We start from the raw sequence: 24,435 nt of genomic DNA, 5'->3' as shown, positions 1-24,435 counted from the left end.
TGCATTTTAAGAAGGGAAGCAATGTAGTTCATAACTTGTTCATTAAGATGAACAAGCAGAGTTTTTCCAGTTGTGATGACTGCAGCGGGAAGGCTTTGTTTGTATAAGAGGCAATGAAACACTTCATAGTACCACCCACTTCTGTGGTTGCCACATTTGCCAAAAATCCCCTTTAACAGTTAAGATTTCCTGTATGTTTTCTTTTTTTGTGTGTGTCAAATCATTTCCTTATCATAAATTGTGAATCACTCCAGCTCAAAACTTGTTTGGAAATAGTATTGGAAAAGTATTCAGTTATGTTTTAGATGGCGTGACCACTGTTTACACAAAATGCCTGAGAGTTGTTTTTACAATACATGACCAAAGGGGATAAAAAATGGAAGAACTTTTCAGGATTTTCTCCAAACTTGGCAACATATCCCACATCCACAAACACCAGGCAATGAGTAATTATTAACCTTAAACACAGTGAACTTGACCTTCTGCACTCGCTACAGGATGTAGCTGCTTTCCCTCCAACAAGCTTGCACTCTAACAAGACCTCTGAACACGGCTACATAATGGCAACTGCAGGAAAAGTAAGAAACCTTTTCTTCACTCTGCACTTTATTTTAACTTTGGATCATGTTTATAGGCAAATGCATGAGATGGAACGTCTAATGACTGGTAGCTGTGTGGCATTGGTAGTAAAAATAATGAGACTATATAGAAGGATTCCAGACTCAAGATATTGCATATTATTTTCCTATCCCCATTGCATAGTCTTTGCATATTGTCCTATCCCCATATTATCCTAATGAGTATACTGTGTTGTATCCTGATATTTTTACCCCTTTACATTATTTACAATACGGCATGTGGTGGTCACAGTCAACAAGAATAAGGACAATTTGATCAAACAAACTAGGGACTCATTATGTTCAGTTGGGAGTGGTTGTGTTAAGTGTACAGGTTGCTGCTTGCTCAGCAAGTGGAAATGTTCGTTTATGGTAGTGAACCTTTTTGTGAGCAAAGTTCACTTTTTGCTGTAGAACACTGACATGGTTGTATTAGCTTCTTGGTTTTGTTTTATTATCACTGATAATAGGGTATTCTTTTGCCCAACCATGGGCTACAAATTACACTTATCTCTGACTGGTATGCAATAAACAAAAACTCTCTGAAGTTGCATCTACCTGAGATTTGAATTGATTGAATTTACTGCAGCTAATTGCATGATGGCTTGTTTCAAGGTGATCAAATGCAAGGCAGCAGTGGCCTGGGAGGCTGGGAAGCCTCTGTCCATTGAGGAGGTGGAGGTGGCCCCACCCAGAGCCCATGAAGTCCGAGTGAAGGTGAGAATGGCCAGAATGTGGCTGATTGCCAAATTACTGATCTCTGATGTTATATAATATACAGTACTGCAGTGCAATGCAGTTAGTCAAGCACAGATCAATAGTTTGCTTTTTTAGGTATCAGACACTATTATGCAAAACGATTAATCATGAATATGGATTTCTAACCATAACATAGCGGAATGCCTGTATGTTTAATACGGATACAGATAAATGGAAAGGCAATTGTTTATATATTTCATATAAAGACCAATATTGTATAAAGTTTTATTTTCACTTAGATTCTGCGTCAAGACAACTAATATGTTTACAGACATAGTCCTTTCCTCAACAAGCATTTCTTTATATTCAGTAGTGGCCTGATGTCATTGCAGATCCATTCCACTGCGGTGTGCCACACTGATGCCTACACCCTGAGTGGAGCGGACCCTGAGGGCCTCTTCCCCGTCATCCTGGGCCACGAGGGTGCAGGCACGGTGGAGAGCATCGGAGAAGGTGTCACCAAGTTCAAACCAGGTCTACCCAAACAAATTAAACTATATATGATTACTGATTGGGGAAATATTATCACGACATATCATTTTATTTACAAATGATAAACTGGGAATTGAAAACAGTTGATTTAAAATAATAAAAAACAAGTTTTTTTTAAGACTTTGAACTGAATATAACATACAGTATATAACATATATGTTTCACTTAAGTGATATTATATGTAACACAATAAATAGTTAAATAATAAATAGCATAGTAGAGTATACATTGTGGATAGCTGAATCTCATCTACTGGCAATCACCTCAGGGTACTGTAGAATTCTGATGTATTCCAGATGTATCTCACTTGTATAGGTGGTGCAACCACACACACACAAAGGGCTTAGTCTCACTAATAGCCAGACTGACACCATGGAAGGCCATGTGTATGTGTAACGTAAACAGCAATGCAGCTGTACTAGTTTACAGGTCAAGGCACCAAAGCTAGCTTGGCAGGACATTGGCAGGTGGATATTCATGGTTTGATGTATTATAGAGGTTGTTATTGTGTGTGGGGGGTTCTGTAACAAAAACAAGAACAGAAATGGTAAAGAGATACATTTTCTCTACCTAGGCGACATGGTCATACCTCTGTATGTGCCACAGTGTGGAGAGTGCAAGTTCTGTAAAAACCCCAAGACGAATCTGTGTCAGAAGATCAGGTTGGTCTGTCTTTCTAAAATTCAAGATGCATTCCTCGTATTCAAGCAATTATTATTTTTTGTCTCTGATATGTAACATTACAAAGCAGTACAATGTTTGAAACATTTATTTTTAAAAAAAAATAATAACAACATTCCTGTCATTGTTATAGGATGACCTAGAGAATACTGACACTGTATGTCTTCCTACAACCACAACCACACTTCCCCTTCACAGAATCACCCAGGGCCAGGGGCTGATGCCTGATAAGACCTCCCGCTTCACCTGCAAGGGAAAGCAGTTGTTCCACTTCATGGGGACCAGCACTTTCTCTGAGTACACCGTGGTGGCGGATATCTCTCTGGCCAAAGTGGATGAGAAAGCGCCGATGGATAAAGTGTGCCTGCTGGGCTGTGGCATCTCCACTGGCTACGGAGCAGCGCTGAACACAGCTGGGGTGAGAAACATACAGAAGGAGGACACAATGGTCAATACACGCTTGTGTATTGCCTTTCTTCCTCTAGCTGTTTTCTATTCTTTATCATTCATGTTATACAGATTTACTGCTTATTGGTATTTTGTAAAGCTCCTTTTTTAACACTACTGTTCATTCCAGTGTTTTTAAGAAACTCAGACATTGTTGTTAATAGAAGAATGCCCAATAACTGTGAGGAGTACCAGAAGATAACTCCCCATTCTCTCGTCTTCTCCTTAAAGGTAGAACCCGGATCCACGTGTGCCGTGTTCGGTCTTGGAGCAGTGGGGCTCGCTGCCATAATGGGCTGCAAAGTAGCTGGAGCATCAAGAATCATCGCCATTGATCTAAATCCGTCCAAATTTGAAAGTGCCAAGAGCTTTGGAGCCACTGAGTGTGTGAACCCCAAAGATCACAGCAAACCCATCCAGGAAGTGCTGGTGGAGATGACTGACGGAGGAGTGGACTACTCCTTTGAATGCATCGGGAACGTTGGAGTTATGGTCAGTATTTCAGAACATTGGAGCTATGGTAAGCTCCTCCTTTCAGTCGACAGAGAAATGGCTTTTAGTTATTCACCTCACAGATGAGTTTATCATAAAGTGATATTAGTGGCGGCAGGACAGATTTGATCCATAAGAAGTCAAATGAATTGTGAGTTTTTTTCTTTTCTTTAAGCAAAGGAGGGCCTCTCACCGTATTACCTTTCCTTATCTGATATTCCTGTGTTATTAAGGTTTGTTTGCAATTTAATCAAGATGTGTAATGTGTTTTGGTGTTGGCAGAGGGCTGCACTGGAGGCCTGTCATAAGGGCTGGGGCACCAGTGTGATCCTCGGGGTGGCGGGTGCAGGACAGGAGATCTCCACCAGACCTTTCCAGCTCGTCACAGGGCGCACCTGGAAGGGCTCTGCCTTTGGAGGTGAACACCTGCGTTTGTGCATTAAATAGGCTATAGGGTTTCAGGGTGAACAAAAAAGTGAGAGCAAGTGGCAAACACATCAACCTAAAACAACACTAATATGTTGACAATAAAGCAGGTTACATATAGGCTAAGCATGCCTAATGATCCATTAGACATCACTTACAGGCACAGGCATAGGCACTGGTGATATTTATGTGAAGCATCTTATGACACTACTTGTATTGTGGGATGCCTGTGAGGATCTATGAGTACTCTCCAGACCATACTGAAATCTTTTAGGGATGCTGCTGTTGGATACACATAAAATTCAGATTCTTGCAATATAATTTTTCACTTTCCTTTAAAATAAGCATGCAACTTAAACACACAACTTAAAATCACAACTTGCATTATGCTTCTGTGTACTGTGGTTTCCACTTAGGCTGGAAGAGTGTGGAGAGTGTCCCTAGGCTGGTGAATGACTACATGACCAAAAAGTTGAAGGTGGATGAGTTTATCACCCACACACTGCCCTTTGCTGAAATCAATGAGGCTTTTGATCTCATGCACCATGGAAAGAGGTAAAATTGTACTTGTTATTAATATTTTTATATTAATTAATTTAATATTAATTTATTATATAAATAATATATGTTGCTGTTGAGTCCTCACAGTAATTGTTACAGCCTAACATTTTTGTCATGATCGTGACACTGTCTTTTGTTCTTCATCAGTCTACGTGCTGTCCTGCAATTTTGATGACACTGACTGCTGACACCATTTAGCCTAGGATACTTGTTGTTTGTAGCATGTTGGCTGATTGTATAAAATGACTAATAAAGAAAAACATGTTTGATTTGTCATTGTGGAATCTGCACCTACCTAAAAGCTACTGTGTAGGCCTACTAATTGTCCAAATGATCTGAATCAGCTAAATTCTTAGTGTAAATACTGGGTTTAGAAAGAGATTAGATATTTTATTGAGAAAGAAAAAAGAAAGAAAAATTTTATGAAAAAAGATTGAACAAATTGCAACAGAAGAAAACTTAACTGATTTTGTATCCTCAATATGTCCTGAGTAAGGGCTTCTGTTGCAATTTGTTTACCCCTATTTTGGCTTAAAATGACTGGACTAATTTAGTCAGCCCTTTTTTTGAGTCCGTGGCAGATAGGCTCTGGCCCGTGGGCCACACTTGCGCTACTAGCGGTTGGTCTCGCAAATTGGAGAGAAAAAGTACAATCGACTTTCACTGCCAAAGTTGGGTTTGTTACGTTGAAAGGCACAGTCCAATCCAAGACCCCTCATCCAATCAGCTTTTATTTTCACGCCACAGTAGGCTACTTGCACGCAGATTTCTAGAAGATGGCGACTGCGGAACCGGTGAGTAAATGTCTTACCTTGGAAAATTTTAGAAGATTATTTAGAAATCTCGTGTGGTTTTCTGTTATAACATGTGGTGAATGACCACAACCATCAATATATCCCCGCTAGATAGTTGTGGAAAACAGGAATGGCTTGAATGTGAATACTTTCTTGGAAGGCGTAATTCAGCTCTTCGTTGGTTTGGACTATGGGCAGTCATCATTCGTAGTAACGTTATGGAAAGCTGACAGTAATGTTAGCTAGTGTAGCAAGAGTAGTTTTGGGTCAGGTCTAGAAAATAATTTCAGTGGAAGAGTTGTTCATCTGAGCCTAGCCTGGTATGTATTTGGCTATTCATGTCAACATTTTAATTCATGTTTTAGAATTCAGGATAACAGTTTGTTAAGTAACGTAACGCCTACTAGCTAGCTAGCGTGCGTGCTAGTCTGTTCCTTATGTATGTCAACAAATGTGTCATGTTGTCAGTGATAGCTAGCTATTGCGTTAACTAAGTTTGGTAGTTCGATTGAATATTTTTGTTTTGGAGTTACAATAGCTAACTTATGTTATCGATAGTAAGTTTAACTCACGGTTGGCTCAAAGCAGGTCAACGCGGCATAATTTGAAACGTACAGTTTTGCAAATCTATTTCTGTTCCTGTAAATTAACGTTAAGTTACTGGTAACATTGACGTTCTTTCCTCAATTAGACAACGTTAACATTAAATGTTATCCGATTAGTTTAACCTAACATGTAAGTGTCTTTAGGGTAAGTTACCTTTCAATTTGACATACACTAATGTAAACGACCACATTTTTGATTGACACATTTGGTGAAGCGTCACTGCACATTATGGACTAGGCATGGGCACACATTGTTCAATATTGTAATTTAAGGACACTCAACCTAGATACATTCACTGGTTTATCCTTTTGTAAGACACCGACATCACACGAAAACGCCGTGAAACTAGCATCGTTTTATTAAACAGTCGATCATTAAGGTAATTCAGACTGCTCTTGGAGTCTTGATGCAGCAGGCATGGCATAACGTTAGCAAAAACTGCTCAGGGTTTGTGCACCAAATGGTAACAGCTACTAGTTACTCCTACCCACTAGTTGTATCACTCCGTCTGAGATTTTATGCCGTGGGAACAGGTTGCACAGTATTGCCTGCCTCTGTTAGTGGGGCAGATTCATGAAATCGAATGCTAGCACAGAAGATCACACTGCCCATGTGTTATGTCAGATCAGATGAGTCTGATATGTGTACAATATCTCTTATGCAAATAGACATGCTCACTGCATGAGAGAGACGCACATTATTTACTCATGGGGGAAGTACACTTTAACTAGCATGATCCTTTTCACAGGAACCCATTTCCAATCCTTCAAATTCTGAGGAAGAGAAAAGTGAAGCTACTGGACAAGAAGTTGTTCTGAGTCCTGAAGATTACATCAAGCATCCCCTACAGAACAAGTAATGTACCTCTCCTTCACCCTAATATCTCATTTGAATGTAGCAAAACTCAGTACACAAGTCTCTCTCTCTCTCTCTCCTTCTCTTCTCTTCTCTTCTCTTCTCTTCTCTTATCTCTCTCTCTCTCATCCTCAAGACAATGTTTTGTTTACCCTTGAGTGTTTTTGAGTAAATTTAGTACGTCACTTGATATAAGTGTTTTATTTCCCCAACAGATGGGCTCTTTGGTTCTTCAAAAATGACAAAAGCAAAACTTGGCAAGCCAACCTGCGTCTCATCTCAAAGTTTGACACAGTGGAAGATTTCTGGGCGTAAGTTTAGGTCTTGTGACGTGTCTAAACTGCAAGCTCTTATTTACATAATTTTCATTAAGGTTTCCCCAGGGTACTACCATATCCATCACCTCCTGTTTTGAAATGTAAATGTGTTCAGACCCTTACACAAGCTCAGTGAATTAACCTCTTAGTCCTATTTTCCACGCCAGTGTTTACGAATGTGTGGGCCGCCAAGACATTGTAGGTGGACCGTGAGAGGTAGCCTAAATTCCTTTATTAAAGCAGCACTAAAGAAGATTTGCGCTCGGGTTCCCCCTACAGTTGATAAGCACAATAATAAACTATATGCGTCTTTTGCAACAAATTATGAACATAACTCTGATATAATATGGGGGGGGGGGGGGTTGTTATGTGCCATCAAAATGATTTTGGAAACGTTTAAAGAGTTTAAAATCAGTGCTGCCGCTACCACCACGCGCATCATGCACTATGTGTAGTGCACCAAGGGACACAGGGGCAAAATGTAGACCCTAATAAATAGGAGTAACTGCAAACTGTTTTTCACTCTTCCTCAAGAACATTTACAATGTCAAAAAGCACTAATCATTTTACATGCAAGGATGATACTTTTTCAGTCCTCTCAATCTCCACCATGCAGCAGATCTAACTCGAACTTGTTACTTACTGCACTTAATTGGGCATCTTGAGCACACACGAGTGAGATAGAGAATGAGTGGCAGGTTCCAGCTGACTTGTCATTATTAATATCTCCTTTTGTAATATATCATAAAGGGACCAAAGGCGAGGCTACAGGAGGTTGCGGAGTTATCCAGTTCCCATTACTGTCCATTCATAAGCTTAGGGTGTTGAGAGTGCTCTTTAACAGGCTGCACTCACTGTAAATGTTGTTAGGTGGGCTGCAGAAGATTTGAAATTGGGCCTTAGCAGCTTTAAGTTGGGAACCTCTGTTCCACACGATTTGCACTTGGTTCAGTCTGCAATGTTGCCAGGTCTGATTGCTGCCATTCTAGTCGTGTTGGTTGTTCCACCATGTGTGCTGCAGCGTGTGTCAGAAGTATGTCTCTCCGCTCTGCTTATGGTTCTATTAGACAACTTCCCACTATGCCATATTTTCACTTGATGGCCTTGTAAACTATAATGTGCCTTAAATGTTTTCCCTCAGGTGTTTGCGGTTTCTTCTGTGCAACTGTATCCATGGTAACACATGTAGTTCAACTGTGCGTCTTTCATTTCGGCTGTGTCTGAGGGACATTACAATAAGCTGATTAACACTTGCTTTCTGAGTCACTGGCAGTGGCATTGGACTGACAGCTCTGCCCTTGTGTCTCTTTTCAGCCTTTATAATCACATTCAGCTGTCAAGCAACCTGATGTCCGGCTGCGACTACTCCCTCTTTAAGGTAAGAGTGATTACGTGGGCAATGAACGTTTTCCGCAGAACAGAAACATAACGTGCCAGAGTAGAGTGGATTGGACAATCCAGTGGCCAGCAGGGTTTGAGCCTGTGTCACACAGGCAAGGGGGAGTATGTTATCTCATGGTAATCTTGGTGACATGTGTTGGCCTAAATTAAATCAGTCCATGACCATTGAATAAGGTGGAATTGTGTAAAAACGACAGGATTCAATGGTACACACAGCAGGTGTTATCTAATATTGTCACATTCAGCATCAGGCACACAGAAGACATGTGTGGTCATGTTCTATTTCTGTAGTTTTCCCCCGCCCTCTTAAGACCTAATTTGTTTTCTCACTTAACCTTGTATTGCGACAAAATTACCAAAATGTCTTTTGTTTCTGCCTGCCCATGGATTTTCTGTTTGTGTGTATCTGTTTTTGGGGCATACCACATGCAAGACTTTTAAAGCCCAACTGAAGGTCAGGTTTTAGGTTTCTGACCTAGCCAGAGGTCAATGCAACCCCTGCTAAGTAAGCAAGGCAACGCTGATGTCATGTGGAACATGTCACAGTTTAAACCAATCAGCTGTCAATTAAAGGCAGACATTTTTGCTATAGGCTAATAATAAACTAACATGCTTATCTTGCACCATATGAACCCTGGCTGTATGGCATTGTTGCCGTAGTAACAACATGTGAGGTTAGTGATGTGACCGTTTTTAGGACTGAAAAAGGTTTCTAAGCAACTGCACGGTCACAGTGCCAAGCCGCTTTTGAGAATCCAGCTGGCACACTCTGTCATAAAGGAGGTCGTCATAAAGGCAGCAAGCCTCTGCTCTCAGGAAAAGAAAAAAACAAAAACCTATTTCTTTATAGTCTCCCAATTATTTATTGTATGCCTCTTTTGAAAAATGGCTTTTGTGTTTAAAGAATGTTTATGATGATAAAGGATTATTGCCTAATATGAGTTGGGGGGGCGGGGGCGCTAGGCATCACTGCCTGTTTTTGTTTGTTGTGCATGTATATATTTCCATATTTTCCACATCTGAAAACAGTTTTATTACTCACACACTGAGTAAAGGAGTAGTCTTTATGGACACAGCGAGGGCTCTGTGTGGACACACGGGGAAGGGTAGCACTGCTCCAGGAAAAGACTGGAAGACAAAATGCACCATTGACATCAATATGTTTTGTATAGAGCTACTACAGGTTACTCTATACAACCACAGGTGGCAGTGTGGTGACTATATAAAACATATTGATGTCAATGGGGCATTTTGCTCATGTTCAGGGTGGAAAATAAAAAAGAAAGATTTGCATAAGACAAGTCAAATTGGTGTTTTCAAAAAGAAGGGATCATTGAGAATAAGGAAAAACATATTTAAAAAATATTTGTTTATTCCCACAAGGTGTTTGGGTGCTCTGAAAATGATAACCAAAATGATTTTTCAGACTTGTGAGATCTGCTGTTCAGACCCTGAAGGGATTTATTTTCTGTTCATTACTTTTTGTGAGAGTGTTTCTACTTATCTCAGTAAGGAAAATAAATCAAGAGCCTATGTTGAGTACAAATATGTCTTCTGAAGGCTTAAACAGAGCCCAGCCAAAAACTCCAATAAAATTTGTATCAACTTTGAGGGACAGCTATGACCATGCAGGATTATCCAGACCAAACGTGACGATTTTGCTACACACTATTCCTATTTATGTACCAGCATGCAACATTTGAGCCTCCTACATGGTTTAGTTCTTGCGCTGTGGGCTTGTGAACTTTGACAAAAAAAAGAGGCTGGACAAAATCGACACCCCCCTCCCCCTGTAAAACTGGCTGTATCTTGGAAAGTATTGATCTTACATAAGAGTAATTTTACAGTGTGTCTCCTGGGTACACCTGGTAATTTTTTCAGAATTTTTTGAGGCCTAAGTGCGTGGGCCCTGGTTGAACTGACGTGGAATGACCCTGGAGGATGTTCAGCAGACTATAATGAAAGTGCTTCTAGACCCTTTCAACAATAAAAACAAAAACAATGCTTGAACATTCTATTTGGGCCCCAATCTACTTCCTCTGCATTAAGATAACATATGGAATGTTAAAAAGGAAGTCTTGTGGGGCCAACTATGATGCTGATAATGGAACTCTCTTGAAAGGGTCTCTAGGCAAGTCTGTTCTCTTAGCCACTGCCTCTGGGCAGTTCTGAGCAAGATCAGGTCTAAAGCAGTGGAGACTGAGAGACCTGTGCCTCCACTTCTTGTGGTCAAAATTGCATTCAGAAGACGTATGTAGAATCAAAGCTGTGACCTGAGCCTGAGGTCACCTGACCTTTGACCCTGCGTGCAGGATGGCATTGAGCCCATGTGGGAGGACGAGAGAAACAAGCGTGGTGGCCGCTGGCTCATCACTCTGTCCAAACAGCAGCGACGCCAAGACCTGGACCGCTTCTGGCTGGAGACGGTGAGCGGTGACGCACACTCATGCACACACACACACACACACACACACACACACACACACACACACACACACACACACACACACACACACAGATGCCTACTCTTCACCCTCATGTATGACACATGAGTCTAATACGAATGCAACATACTCATTTTGGAACGCAGTCAGTATTGGTTTAACCTACATATGCACACCACACACACACACACACTCCTTTCACTCACATGTGACTATAAGGGGGCATGAATGGGTTCTTTATATTTACATACCTTCAACCTCCTCTCTTTTTCTCTCACTTCTTTTATCCATTCACTCACTCACACGCTCACACTCACACACTTGGAGTGGAACACAGGCTGGTGCAGTACAAGGCTCATGGCAGTATCTGAGGTCTTGGTGAAACTGAAATGATAAGCATTGAACTGGAAGATAGTTGTCTAAGACCAGACAGGGATGTTCATGGCTGACTTCGTTTGCTCTGTGTGTCCCTCATCAGCTCCTGTGCCTGGTCGGCGAGGCCTTTGATGACCACAGCGATGATGTATGTGGAGCAGTGGTCAATATCAGAACAAAAGGAGACAAGATTGCGATCTGGACGACAGACTATGAGAATAAAGAAGCAGTGACACACATAGGGTAAGTTCAGTCTGATGAGGACAGAGGGTCTGGTTCATCAGACCATTGTTGACCACAGATGTAAAAAAAAAAAGATATCTTAACATCCTGCATAATGTTGCTGGTGGTTGTTGTGTTTCCCCTAAAACTTTAGCATTCCTAAAATCTGTCTTAAAAAAAAAATATATATATCTGACCATGTAGCCTACATACCCAATCATGGTGTAGCCCGAAGCCTGATCTAAAACACATAAGAAAATGTGACTCCTTTTCAGTACAACATGTAGTCCCATACAGTGAGTTAAGTCTAGTGGGCAAGTCTACTAAGTAAGGGATAATGGACGACACGGTGGTCTGTTCACAGAAGTTAATGCACGGTCGAGGTTGTAAAACGGCCCCGACGCGAAGCGGAGTGCATTAATTTCTGTGAACTGACCACCGTGGAGTCCATTATCCCGCTTATTCCACTGTTGCCACTTGCGTTGTGTTCAATTTCCTGTTACAATTTAAACGTTTTAATCGCTAAAACTGTCTTGTTTGTAGAACTAGTTTCTTCCGACACATATCAACTAATTTCTCAACTTGCAGGACAAACTGCCGTTACTAGTTCTAAATGGATGTTTGCTACAGCCAAAGGCCAGTCGTTAGTTTTATCTCTCCCGTTGTCAGACGGGCGTATCCCAAGATTCTGATGAACTTTAGTTTTGAAACATCGCTATTTTACTTAGCCTGCTGTCATCCATCTAGCTAAAAGCCACCTCCGTCATATGCTACAATGTTGCCATTTTCTGAACGTCTGCATTTTACAGCTTGGATGCAACGTGACCGTTCATTTAAACTTCACAACGAGTTCGGCGAATTAATATACAAGTGTGATACGGCCAACAAAATGGATCTACTTCATAGGTGTGCAAATAACATACGGTTAATGGTCGTTCTAAATTACATAGGCCAATGGGAAATTCAACCAAGCAGTGGAATAAAGCATGTTAAAATGTTGATATATACACCGGTGATATATACACAGGTTTTTGCAGTGCTTGTTTGGATGATTAGTATCTCTGTGATGGTCAGTGACCTTTCCCTCCATGTTTCCCCCCTCAGGAGTGTATATAAGGAGAGGCTGGGGGTCCCTGCCAAAGTCATCATTGGGTACCAGTCCCACGCAGACACAGCCACCAAGAGCGGCTCCACCACCAAAAACAAGTTTGTCGTCTGAGGAGCATCTGTCCTGCCATGCCATGCCATGCCAGGGCCTTTTGGGTTCTGATCTTGAAGCATTTTTCACTTTCAATTGAATAGATCATTCGTGCCTGTGTGCCTGTGTGCATGTGTGTGTGTGTGCGCGCGTGTGTGTACTTGTGCGTATACTCGTGTGTGAACACAGACAGAAAATGTGTGTGTGTGTGTGTGTGTGTGTGTGTGTCTCAGTTACATTGCCATAGTGTTTAAACAGAAACAGTGACTTTGTATGCCCTGAGCATAAACCAAAGGTTAACAAAGGGTGAGACTAGATGAAATAGGCAGCGACAATAATAATATTAATAATGAGAAATAATGTCACACCACACTTATCAGCATTACATTTGGACAAAATAAATAGATGTATTTGAGAGAATTAAGATGAGAACAAAAGTCTGAAGCAGGACAAGGAAAGGGTAGTAGCTATGGCGACTGTTGTATGTATGAACGGCTGTCTGAATGCTCTTAGAACCTAATGTGCATAGTCCTGAATGCACTACAGGGAAACTTTCCACCCCCACATCTGTTTTTTACAGTATGAGAGCGTATGATTCAAACGGCAGGCCAAACTGTACAGTATCACAACAACATCAGCGTTGTTGACAATGTATGTCATAAGTAAACAGAGTATGGTGCTCTTTCCTCTCTAGTATGAACATAATCATGCTTCAGTATTGTGCTTTGTTGGGGGCCTTTACTCTTAACGAGTGTGCGTTTGACTTTGAATTAAGCCTTTAAGTTATTTTCTTTTTCTTGGCTGCTGGGACTATGGCTGACTTTCTCCTTGGTTTTATTTTCTTATTTTAGATTAGTTAAGATGCAGTGGTCCCTGCATTTTTTTTACTTGCCTGCAGGGTCATTTCAAGCTCTCAGCATTTCAGTTCATGAGTCATTTTGACTCTCTAAACCTGTACATTTTGTGTAATATGTTTGTTTGTTTTGTTTTGTTTTTATTTTTGTTGTATCTCTGTTGGGTTTAGTTTGTTGTTTACATTCCCAGCTGTGTGTGTGTGTGTGTGTGTGTGTGTGTGTGTGTGTGGAAGCCTATTGGGTTGGAACCCGGGGGCGTGGAGACTGAACACCCCCTCGGCCCAGCTCCTGTTGACATGTACAAAACTTTGAATGTAAATAAATTTGTACAGTGGTAGTTATTTGTGTGTGTATATTTTTTTCCTGACACACTCCATCTTCCGGCCCAACTCTCATTCTATACTAGTCTTTGCATCTTTGACCCACTGTTGTTTACAGTGTTTGTGGGGACCTTTATGACTGCAGATATGAAGTTGATGATGGATTGTAATGGATTTTCCTGGGCACTAGGGGCAGCATCTGGTTATATGTAAGATTCTCACGAACTCCAAGCTGTTGCCCATGCTCTCATAATGCCAAGCGCCATTGGAACTGAATGGTCCAACATACCCATACCCAACTTATAGACTATTCTTGTTTTATAACATGTTTGTAAAGATCAAATCAAAACACCATTTATGCCACTGATACCAAAAGGCTGAGGTATACACGGAAAGTGTACGTTGGCTTGCAAAACAATTAAACCCCTTGAAAGTCACCACCATTTTCTGGTTTACAATGATACTTGCTCACCCTGCCCACAAAATTTGAGGTCGGGAAATTCACATCAGGCTAGATAGATACTTGCACATATTTTCCCAAATACCTTTGTAAGGAACTGTACACTTAAACCTATGTTGTAGTATATCAGGCCTACACTGAAGCCTGTCACATGTAGTAAGGTGGAATGGTTACGTATCTGCGGAAATCAAAAATGGGCAAAAAAGGGTTTGAATGCTTTTATTTGTTTTGTTTCAATTATTTCATTCATTCAATTATTTTTTTTAGTTTTCATTATTGATTTTTGCAGACAGATAAATAAATGAAAATGGTGAAGACTTTTTAAGGTCGTTGAATCTTTTGTAAGGAACTGTACACCTAAACAGTCTTTTCAACCTTATTTAATGTAAAACAATGTTTTAGTGTTTTATATGAAAACAAAAGGCTTACATCTTAGAATTCAGAGAGGCTATGTAATATTTAATATGTATACTTCCATAGAACTCCTTTAATCTCTAAGAAACCATTAAACTGAGCCAAGCTTGCAAGGATCAATATTTTTCTTTTTCATGCTTCTCCAAAATGAAACCAGAGTTTGAGCCTCTGATCAATGAACATTTCCACCCAAAAGGGAGCAAGAACGCTGCACTGACAATGCTTTGATAGTCAACATGGGTCCAACATAGACTACAATTACTATTAAATTCTGTTTGATTACCCTCATTGATTTGGACTAAAAACTATAATCCCCATGACTGAGACTGATCACTGGGGCCTGCTCACCACACGCGTTTTAGTAGATTTTCATACTGCAATTTCAAAAAATACTATGGATACTCCAAAAAATACATTTGTATTGATTAGATCATGACCGCTTTGACCGACACTATAGAGTTTATTCTTATACCTTTCAATGATGGTTCCTCAACTGTTCGATGTAATGTAAAGCTTCCGTGCAGTAGCCTACTGAAATTGTGTGGATAGCACATACTTTCACACCTAATCCTTGAGCATAATCCTCATCAGAAAATCTCCCTGGATGATGGCTTCATTACCAGAAACAGGCCTGGATTTCCTCCACTAGAGGGCAGCATAACTCCAGGTCTGGCAGCGTCAGAGCTCTGTGCACCGTGCACTGCTTTTGCGTTGACTCAGTTCCCCCTCTAGCTTTTGGACTCTGATCCGGCAGACTCCATAGGAATTACACTGGGGAGGCAGATATCTGTAAATAGCAGCTGTGTCTTTCTCCTTCCTGTGCCCCCACCCCCCCTCCTCTCCTCTTTCCCTACAATGCCTCTGGCAACTGTCAACTTTCAGGTGTACGATACTCAAGTGGCACCAAGAGAGAGGAGCGACTCTGTGAAGCTTTTCTACCAATGTTGTTGTTGCTCTTTTTCTTTTCTGTCTGACACTCTCGGCGAGCTTCACTCTTGTCTCTCTGGTCCTCTTCCCCCCTCTCTCTCTCTTTCTCCTTCTCTCTGGTGAACACATTGTGCTGTAATCTCAATTCAGCTTGTCCTGAAGAGGATGATATATTATTGTTCTCTCTCTCTCTCTCTCCTAGGGCCCAATTACGGGTTTGTCCAGTGCTGTTGTATTGGTGCACACACAGGTTTTCCAGGTGTACTTTTGCGTAAAGGGGAGTACATGCGTGGAGCCAGTAACATTTGATCTTCCACTTTGATCTCGCCCCATTGTAGTCATGTGCCTGAAAGATGAAAGAGAGAGCTATTTCATCTGAGGAATAAAGGTCGCCAATCATAGACGGAATAAATGAGTAGTATATGAGAGAGGGGGAACGGATGGCTCCTTTACATCCAAATCCCATAGAACTGTTTTTCAACTTATTCTCCTCTTCCCCATTTCCCTTTTTCAATCTGTCTACCTTTCCCTCTTTTTATTTTTCTCCTTTTTGCTCCTACTTCTCTCTCTCTCTCTTTCTCTTGCACATGAAGAATAAATTTACCTGACACATTTTCACTGCGGTAAGTGTGTCTGTGTGGCACTCAAAGAAGTGAGAAAGAGAGAGAGAGAGAGAGAGAGAGAGAGAGACAGAGACCGAGGGGGAGAGCGAATGAAAGAACGAACAAATCAGTTGAGACAAATCCCCAGCAATTAAGCGGTGGCATGATGATGAGTGCTTCGTCCTTTTCTGTGGAGGAAAATGCTACAAGGGAAAGAGAGAGAAGGAGAGAGAGAGAGAGAGACAGTGGTCCCCTCCATTCCTCTCGCCCTCTCTCCCCTCCACCTTCTCTCGCTGTATGAAACCCACTTCATTTCCCCCTGAAGCCTCGCTCATCACCCATCCCTCGCCTCCACTACCTGCACTAGAGCTTCTTGACCCAGTTTTCTGGCCTTGGCCGTGCCGTCCGAAACTCGCGGGTGACTGCTTAACCAAGCCACACTCCCAGCACCACCACCCCCTCCCACCTCACCCCCCAGCTGACACTGAGCGGCCAATTGTAAAATGCGTCATTGGCGCAGCTGAAAGCATCTTTTGTGCAGGTGGAGGGGAGTGTGTGGGTGGGTGGAGGGGGAGTGAGTCAGAAAGGGTTGGGAGGGAAGGAGGGAGGGAGGAAGGAAGTGAAGGAGGTGGAGAAGGAGGATGAGACCGGAAAATGAATAAGGCGGAGAATGGGATGAGAGAAATGCTTTCGATGCCCGGCCACGGCAGGCTTAAGCTCTTCAGCTCCTTGGTCCAGCTCTCACCTGTCACCCGCTGACAACCGTGACCACACACACACACACAAACTGTTACACACACACACACAGAGATGAACTGACACACACACATATACGCACACATAAACTGACACACACACACACACACACACACACACACACACATAAACTGACACATGCACACAGAAAGGCACACACTGACACACATACATATAAAAACAAGTCACACACACTCAAATTGACATCCAGTGGAACAAACAAACAGACACTGACACGCAACAGTTCTCACACACACACACACACACACATACTCACACGTGCGCTGGATGGAAATGTTCTGACTCTGAGCCAAGACACTGCAGGGTTCTCATATCCAATCCTCTCTCTACAGTGAGCTGTCTTCAATTGCACCAACCCCATGTAGTTTAAGTGTAGGAGTCTAGCTGCCATTATAATGTTGTGCTTATAAGGGTGTAGCCAAGTCCCAAAGACAGGCAGGCGTAATGGGGGTAGTAGCCTCTGGCCTTAATGTCTGTCCTTAATCACACTCACATTCTTCATATCAGAAAGACTGTCTCTTGGGTTATCAGAATCGGCTCTGAAAAGAAGATGTTTGGCACCAGTGTTCAGTGTTCATCCAGTTTTCTGTGAGTTTTCCAGTGTCTTCGTTATCAAAGGAGCCTAGGTCGTTCTGGTCAGTAGAGACTAATGGGGTGGAGAGCGTACTCGCCCTGGTCATCGTATTTGTGTTTGTTGTGTAATTACTTTGCATAAAACAATCCAAACTGTCCTGAATGCCACCAGAACCCCCTTCCCTGTCAGAACACAGAGCAACACAACCCCCCCCACCCCCCGTCTTCCCCCTAATTTTGATCGATGGTGACCGTGACATCTCCTCCATTACAACTGAAGCCCCATCGCAAATAATGGGTTCTGCTCCGGGAGGTTTCAGCCCAGCCCTCCGTCCCAAGCTGGGGGGTTTACCCCCCCCCCCCCCCCCCCGGTGGCCAGAGAGCATGGGATTTAATTGCGTGTCTTCCATTGTGGCTTATTGATTTCCAGGGCCTGTAATTCCCGATTGTGACAATGGTCAGTGAGATTAGGGATGAAAGTGGCCACCTGGTCTTTTAGCAGGGTAATGGGGGGAGAGAGAGCGTGTTAATTGTCCGGGACGGCTGAAAGTAAATTAATTATTGATCGCTTTTCTGCACTTCTCTGCTGTACTTACATACCCTTACAAATCCCTTTATCTTCCCTGGGCGTAAGTACATTTCCTCTTTCCCCATAATTATGCAGGGGCTGCTGCGTGTGGCTAAACAACTCATTAGACCCCTAAAAGTGGTTTGTGTTGGGAGCCTGTGTGTGTGTTGTGCGATTCTCATAGAGTGAGTGAGGAGCGGGAAGGAGGGAGGGAGGGAGAGATCTTGTATGTCAATGTGTGTGTTTGAGAGAGAGAGAGAGAGAGAATTTGTGTCTGTATTTTTAAGGAGTGAGCGAGAGAGTTTTGTGTGTACTGTGCATGTGTGTGAATGTGTATCTGTATATTTCTCTGTGGATTGTGTGTGTGCGTGTGTGGGTCTATGTCTGCAGCACACTTGTGTGGATTGTCTGTGCTAGTTACAGCGCAGGATTTTGTATGCAAGGACGGTATCTTTCTCTTCGGCTGTTCTCTCTCTCTCTCTCTCTCCCTCTCTCTCCCTCTCTCGCTCCCCGTCTCTTTCACCAACATGGAGGTGCACAGCAGAGGCCAGGAGCTACTCCCTCTACATTGCACAATTGTCTGCCAAGAGAAAGACAGAGAGAGAGAGAGGGAGAGAGAAAGAAAGAGAGAGAAAGCAAGCAAGCAAAGAAAGCGGTGGATGAATATAATCAGCTGAGGAGGCAGACGGCAGCGTCTTTAACGGATGGGTCTGAATACAAAAGGGAGCGCAGGGCTTGAGTAGCCCCGCATCATTATTCTCCTATTGATTTCTCTCTCCCTCTCTCTTTCTCTCTCACACACACACACACACACACACACACACACACACACACTGCTGCCTCCAGAGAGATGCCTCACGTTTGAAATGAACAATAAACAAAAATACGGCATGATATAACACTGTGTTTATTCAGCATCGTCAAACCCTTGCAGCGCTTATATTAGAGCTGTCACTTAAATTGGTATGTGTGGGGGGGGGGGGGGGCGCATCTGTTTGTGTATGCCTGTGCCTACATTTGTAGATGTCTTTATGTGCCTTTATACTTGTGTGTGTATGTGTGTGTGTGTGTGCGTGCGTGCGTGTGTGCGTGTGTATGTGTGTGTGTGTGTGTATGTGTGTGGGTGTGTGTGTGTGTGCCTGTCTGCATGTTCTGCATGCATGAGGCATGTGCCTGGTTTACCTGTGTACCTGAACATGTGGTGACTCCACAGGGGTTAGCTTTACATCACTTATATCAGTTGTGTGCATTCTGATTAAGGTCATGAAATCTTATTTTTGTATCAACAATGTCAGACCATTTCAGATTTCCCACCAAGGAAATGTGCAGAGATGCCTTAACCTATTTTTGTACCTTCTTAGCTGTTTTCACTAGTATCAAGCATAATTGGCATGAATAAGAGCTCTATACTCTTTAAGTTTTAGTAAGTCCCCCAGCTCCCATCAGTGTGGAATTGCCAGGGGGTGAAATAGACTTTTCGAATCTGAGGAACTGAGTCTTCATATCAAACATGACAACTAAGGAGACCAAAAGAGAGGATACTGGTGTGTGTGTGTGTGTGTGTGTGTGGCTGGGGCTGAGGAACAGTTGGTTGCCCCACAGCAGAGGGTACAGAGCAGGGTGGGGAGGTGTGGAGTTAATTTACATGTCCACAACCACATAACTGTTATTGAACTAAAGGGATTGCATGCTGTGAGATTCTTTTAGTCAATAAATGAGGTGCATTCATGCAATTTTAAGATGGTAGGCTATTCTCTTTATTTGTTTATTTTTATTCTGTTGTTGAGGACCAACATTTTAATGGAAAGGAATAAAAATATCTGAAGATAATGGCTGAGGTATTTATTGTTTCAGGCATGTTGAGAGTTTCTTTTAGTTAAAGGGATATTCCACTATTTGGGGAATTACACTCATTTTCCACCTCCCCTTGAGCTAAACAATTGATTTTTACCCTTCTCCAGTTCATCCAGCCGTTCTCTGAGTCTGGCGATACCACTTTTAACTCCAGCCTAGCATAAATCATTGAATCGGATTAGACCAGTAGCTTCTCGCCTGCTAGCATCACGTTTAAAAGTGACTAAGGTTTTCGGTAATTTTCCTATTTAAAACTTGTCTCCTCTCAAGTTAGAAAGTGTAATAAGACCAATGGAAAATGAAATGTGGCAATTTTCTAGGCTGATTTGACATGGAACTATACTTTCATTCCTGCGTAATAATCAAGGAACACCATGGACGCAGCAGCAATGATATCATGCAGCAGCTGAAAAAATAGTCCCCTTAGGCTCACTTCCAGCAACAAGGTTGAGCTGCAGCAGACAAATTGGTTAGTGGCTGTTTTCCCCCTCTGTTTTTACCCCTTGATGGTCATATATGTATATGACTGACATAAGTAAGTTACTTTGGATGAAAAGTGTCTGGTAAATGAATGAATGTAAATGTAAATGTTTTGCAAGGATCGTGCAGTCTATTGCCCCGACAGGACTCCGGTAGGTTCCATGTGTACACCCCTATGCTATTCCTAACCCAGACAGGACTCCGGAAGGTTCCATGCGTACACCCCTATGCTATTCCTAACCCAGACAGGACTCCGGAAAGGTTCCATGTGTACACCCCTATGCTATTCCTAACCCAGACAGCACTCCGGAAGATTCCATGCACACCCCTATGCTATTCCTAACCTAGGAAGACGGGAGGTGTGAAGGGAGGCGGTGGGATGATGCCTACTGCTAGAGCAGGTGAGCTGGGTGTAAATTACACAATACATGAGTCTGTCGCTATAGGCTTAGTATGTGGGAATTAAAAGAAGCACCTATTCAATCCAGCCCAGTCGCTTTGGTGTAAGCCATCTTACAATGGCAAATAAAGGGAAATCTAAAATCATGGCCATGTGCCTAAACCAGTGAATGGTGACAATGGAAAGCAAAAGGAAACTCCTAGAATTTTGTATTCCCAGAATTCCCAGCTGGTCACCACTTAGGTTCCAAAAAGAGTATGTGCTGTGAATAATTAATAACCAATAACAATGGCTTCTTGATCAGATACCTTTGACCTCCACGAAGTGTTGCAGTGTAGTTTCACGCCATCCCCTCTCTGAGCTGAGAGACTGGTGCCCAAAGATTCTAGAACAGAGCTCTGTTCTTTGCTCTGTTCTCAGAGCTCTGTTCTAGAATCTTTGCTGATGCCTTCCATCTGCATGTGTTTTTGTGGACTGATGACAGAAAATCTCATCTCAGATCAGACACCATAACAGTGTAATACACGGTCATTTGTCTCTGCTGTGTGTGGAGATGCAGCCTCCCTGATTCCATTTCCCCCCCCCCCACACACACACACATAAACACACACACACACACCACCACTAAGCCTCTACGCTGCCCTACTCACCATGCAGATTACAGAGATTGCACTCTCAGATGGCACCTATACATATAAATGGCGGTGTCATTATGGCAATGCTGGTGTTTTCTATGTTCATTCCGCATTTTCCCCATCACCCATCAATACCGTGTGCTCAGCTGAGTGTGTGTGCATGAGTGCTGTTTGTGCATGTGTGTGTGTGTGTGGGTGAGTGAGTGTGAGAGAGTGTGTGTGTGTGTGTGTGTGTGTGTGTGTGTGTGTGCACGAGCACTCAAACAAGCGTGTGTAGTGCATAGGTGTGTGTGTGTATGTGTGTGTACGCCTGTGTGTGTGTGTGTGTGTGCTGTTAGACCTCCCATCTTCAGTGAAATCGGCACATAAAAAACACTCACTCCTACTGTCATTACTGCTCTGTTACAACACAGCCTTCCCACAGTTTCAAAAAGACTGGAGATTCGCCAGCTCAGTCCTGGGCTCTGACTTAACGCTGTGTCACTTCAGCAGTAGGAGCTACAGAAGGGCCTGCCACCAGCTATTTGGCAAGCCAGCCAAGACCTAATCTCATTCTCAGCTCTTTTCCTTCATTATCTAAGAATGTTACGTCTTGTTTTGGACATTTTACGCTATACTCTCAGTTCCCACCTTTAGATTTGAGAGGAGGCTGTGTGTGTGTGTGTGTGTGTGTGTTGTGTGTGTGTCTGTTTGCCTGCAAAGTTTGCCGGTGTGTTCATAGCTTTGGTGTGTGTGTGTGTGTGTGTCAGTGCATGTGTGTGTTTGAATCTCTGCCTTTCCATTACATGTCACATCAATCATTCAGAAGTCACCGACTTTTGGCCAAATACAGCTCCTTTCCATATTTAATGAGTGCCTTCATCTCCAAATACCAGGCTCAAACACTGCTTGGTAGGCTTGCACACTCTGTACTCATGGACCTCACTGAAGGCATGTGTCTGAGCGTTTGAGTGTGTGTGTGTGTGTGGTGGGGGGACAGTTCTCTGGGACAGCTCTCCTGAAGTCAGTGTGATTTGTCACAAAAACAAGTATAGCAGCATGCATAACTCCATACAACTCCATACTTGACCAGACATAAATAATGTATTTAGTATTTTTAGTACTTTATTCCCATATGCATTTATATCTTCTGTGCTATCGGCCTATGCTCCTGTGCTTTGATTGTATTGCTGTGGAGTGGGAAGTGCACGGTCATCTATATAGAAGGCATGAGTGGCCGACTGCTGCTTTGTACAGAAGATTACATGGAAGAGAGACTAGAGACGAGATGATTAGTGAAGCTGACGATTCGAGAGGAGGATGAATACTGCCTGTCAGGATTGTTGAAGGTCGTAGGAGATTGAATGCATTGCCAAGGGCTACCAGCTCCAGGGCCTGCTTTGTGTGGGGCATACCATCCTATGTGCATGTATGCGAGTGTGTGTGTGTGTGTGTGTGTGTGTATGTGTGAGTGTGTGGGTGTCTGTGCACGTGTATATTTCTATGTGTAGGCCATACTGTATAATGTAGATGTCAGTTTGTATAAACTTACAGTTGTTGTATAATGTTATATGTTATGTTATCATTATTATTCATGATAAATATTTAATTTATATTTTCATAATGTGCTGGATGCATATTGTGATGATGTATACTGAAGTAATTGATTTATTCTGATTTTGTTAAGTAACTAGTTTGCCTGAGCAATGTTGAGACACACGCTGCGTCCTCATCTTCACACAGATGACTAGTATAGAATACAGTACACACACAGTATGACAGACAGTGTGTTGGCAGCCGTGGCCTACTGGTTAGTGCTTCGGACTTGTAACCGGAGGGTTGCCGGTTCGAACCCCGACCAGTAGGCACGGCTGAAGTGCCCTTGAGCAAGGCACCTAACCCCTCACTGCCGCCGCTGTAGCAGGCAGCTCACTGCACCAGGATTAGTGTGTGCTTCACCTCACTGTGTGTTCACTGTGTGCTGAGTGGGTTTCACTAATTCACGGATTGGGATAAATGCAGAGACCAAATTTCCCTCACGGGATCAAAAGAGTATATATACTTACTTACTTATACTTGCTTATACTGCTCTGTTAGAATGGAACCCATGTCTCCATAGGCAGGTATGCAGGAATGCAGCCATTTATGTTATACAAGCATAACGTTGTTCAGAATATTTTTTACTTGGAAATCCTCATGGGAAAAACAAATTGCTAGTCTGTATCTGCTAAATATACCTGTCAACTTTAACTTTAATTTGAATTCAGAAAACACATGTGCGGTTGGCAACTAGAGCTCAAATTTAGGTCACTGATTTACATCACGTTTGTCACTTGCATGTCTGCAGTATACATTAGATAATTTCATGTATTGGTAGAAAACCATATGCTATTTGTGTGTGTGTGTGTGTGTGTGTGTGTGTGTGTGTGTGTGTGTGTGTGTGTGTGTGTGTGTGTGTGTGTGTGTGTGTGTGTGTGTGTGTGTGTGTGTGTGTGTGTGTGTGTGTGTGTGTGTGGTATACAGTAGTGCATGGATTTGTGCCATGCTGTTGTAAAGCAGGTCCTTCTTGTCCCTGTTGCCTGCAGGTTGTCCCGAAAGAATATGCGTAGCACAGTGGTTTCCTTCTGTCCATTCAGCCGTCTATATGCTACATGAACCTCCTCAACATCTGGAGCCAGTAGCCCATATCCTGAACAGCTGGAGCTCTCTCTGAAAGGCCACTACACCACCAGTAGACAGGTGAGCCTTATAGCAGCTCATGTTCCGTATCTGTTTTGAATGCTTTAATTCTACCTCCTGCGCAAACCCTCTCTCTTGAACCACATGAGGTGTTGACACTATTACCGGTATGTATTTAAAAAAGCTTAATAAAGTACGTTTTTGCAAGACCAGCATTTCTTAAAAA

General features: G+C 42.6%; 2 protein-coding genes across 2 annotated transcripts; both read left to right on the top strand.

Annotated features, from left to right (window-relative positions):
• Window positions 1-484: 484 nt before the first annotated feature.
• LOC121681167 (alcohol dehydrogenase class-3) lies at window positions 485-4,749 on the top strand. Its single transcript, XM_042060746.1, has 9 exons — window positions 485-578; window positions 1,233-1,334; window positions 1,709-1,850; window positions 2,443-2,530; window positions 2,748-2,967; window positions 3,228-3,488; window positions 3,771-3,906; window positions 4,331-4,469; window positions 4,623-4,749. The coding sequence occupies exons 1-9, from the start codon at window positions 561-563 to the stop codon at window positions 4,645-4,647; spliced, it is 1,131 nt and encodes a 376-aa protein (XP_041916680.1). The 5' UTR covers window positions 485-560; the 3' UTR covers window positions 4,648-4,749.
• A 247-nt stretch (window positions 4,750-4,996) lies between these two features.
• eif4ea (eukaryotic translation initiation factor 4ea) lies at window positions 4,997-13,878 on the top strand. Its single transcript, XM_042060749.1, has 7 exons — window positions 4,997-5,269; window positions 6,624-6,730; window positions 6,946-7,041; window positions 8,362-8,425; window positions 10,761-10,874; window positions 11,371-11,510; window positions 12,594-13,878. The coding sequence occupies exons 1-7, from the start codon at window positions 5,252-5,254 to the stop codon at window positions 12,706-12,708; spliced, it is 654 nt and encodes a 217-aa protein (XP_041916683.1). The 5' UTR covers window positions 4,997-5,251; the 3' UTR covers window positions 12,709-13,878.
• Window positions 13,879-24,435: the final 10,557 nt, after the last annotated feature.

The sequence above is a fragment of the Alosa sapidissima genome, chromosome 14, assembly GCF_018492685.1.
Source record: "Alosa sapidissima isolate fAloSap1 chromosome 14, fAloSap1.pri, whole genome shotgun sequence".
Lineage (NCBI taxonomy): Eukaryota > Metazoa > Chordata > Actinopteri > Clupeiformes > Clupeidae > Alosa > Alosa sapidissima.
The sequence above is the reverse complement of the archived record's forward strand: the minus strand, read 5'-3'. Positions and strand labels throughout refer to the sequence as shown.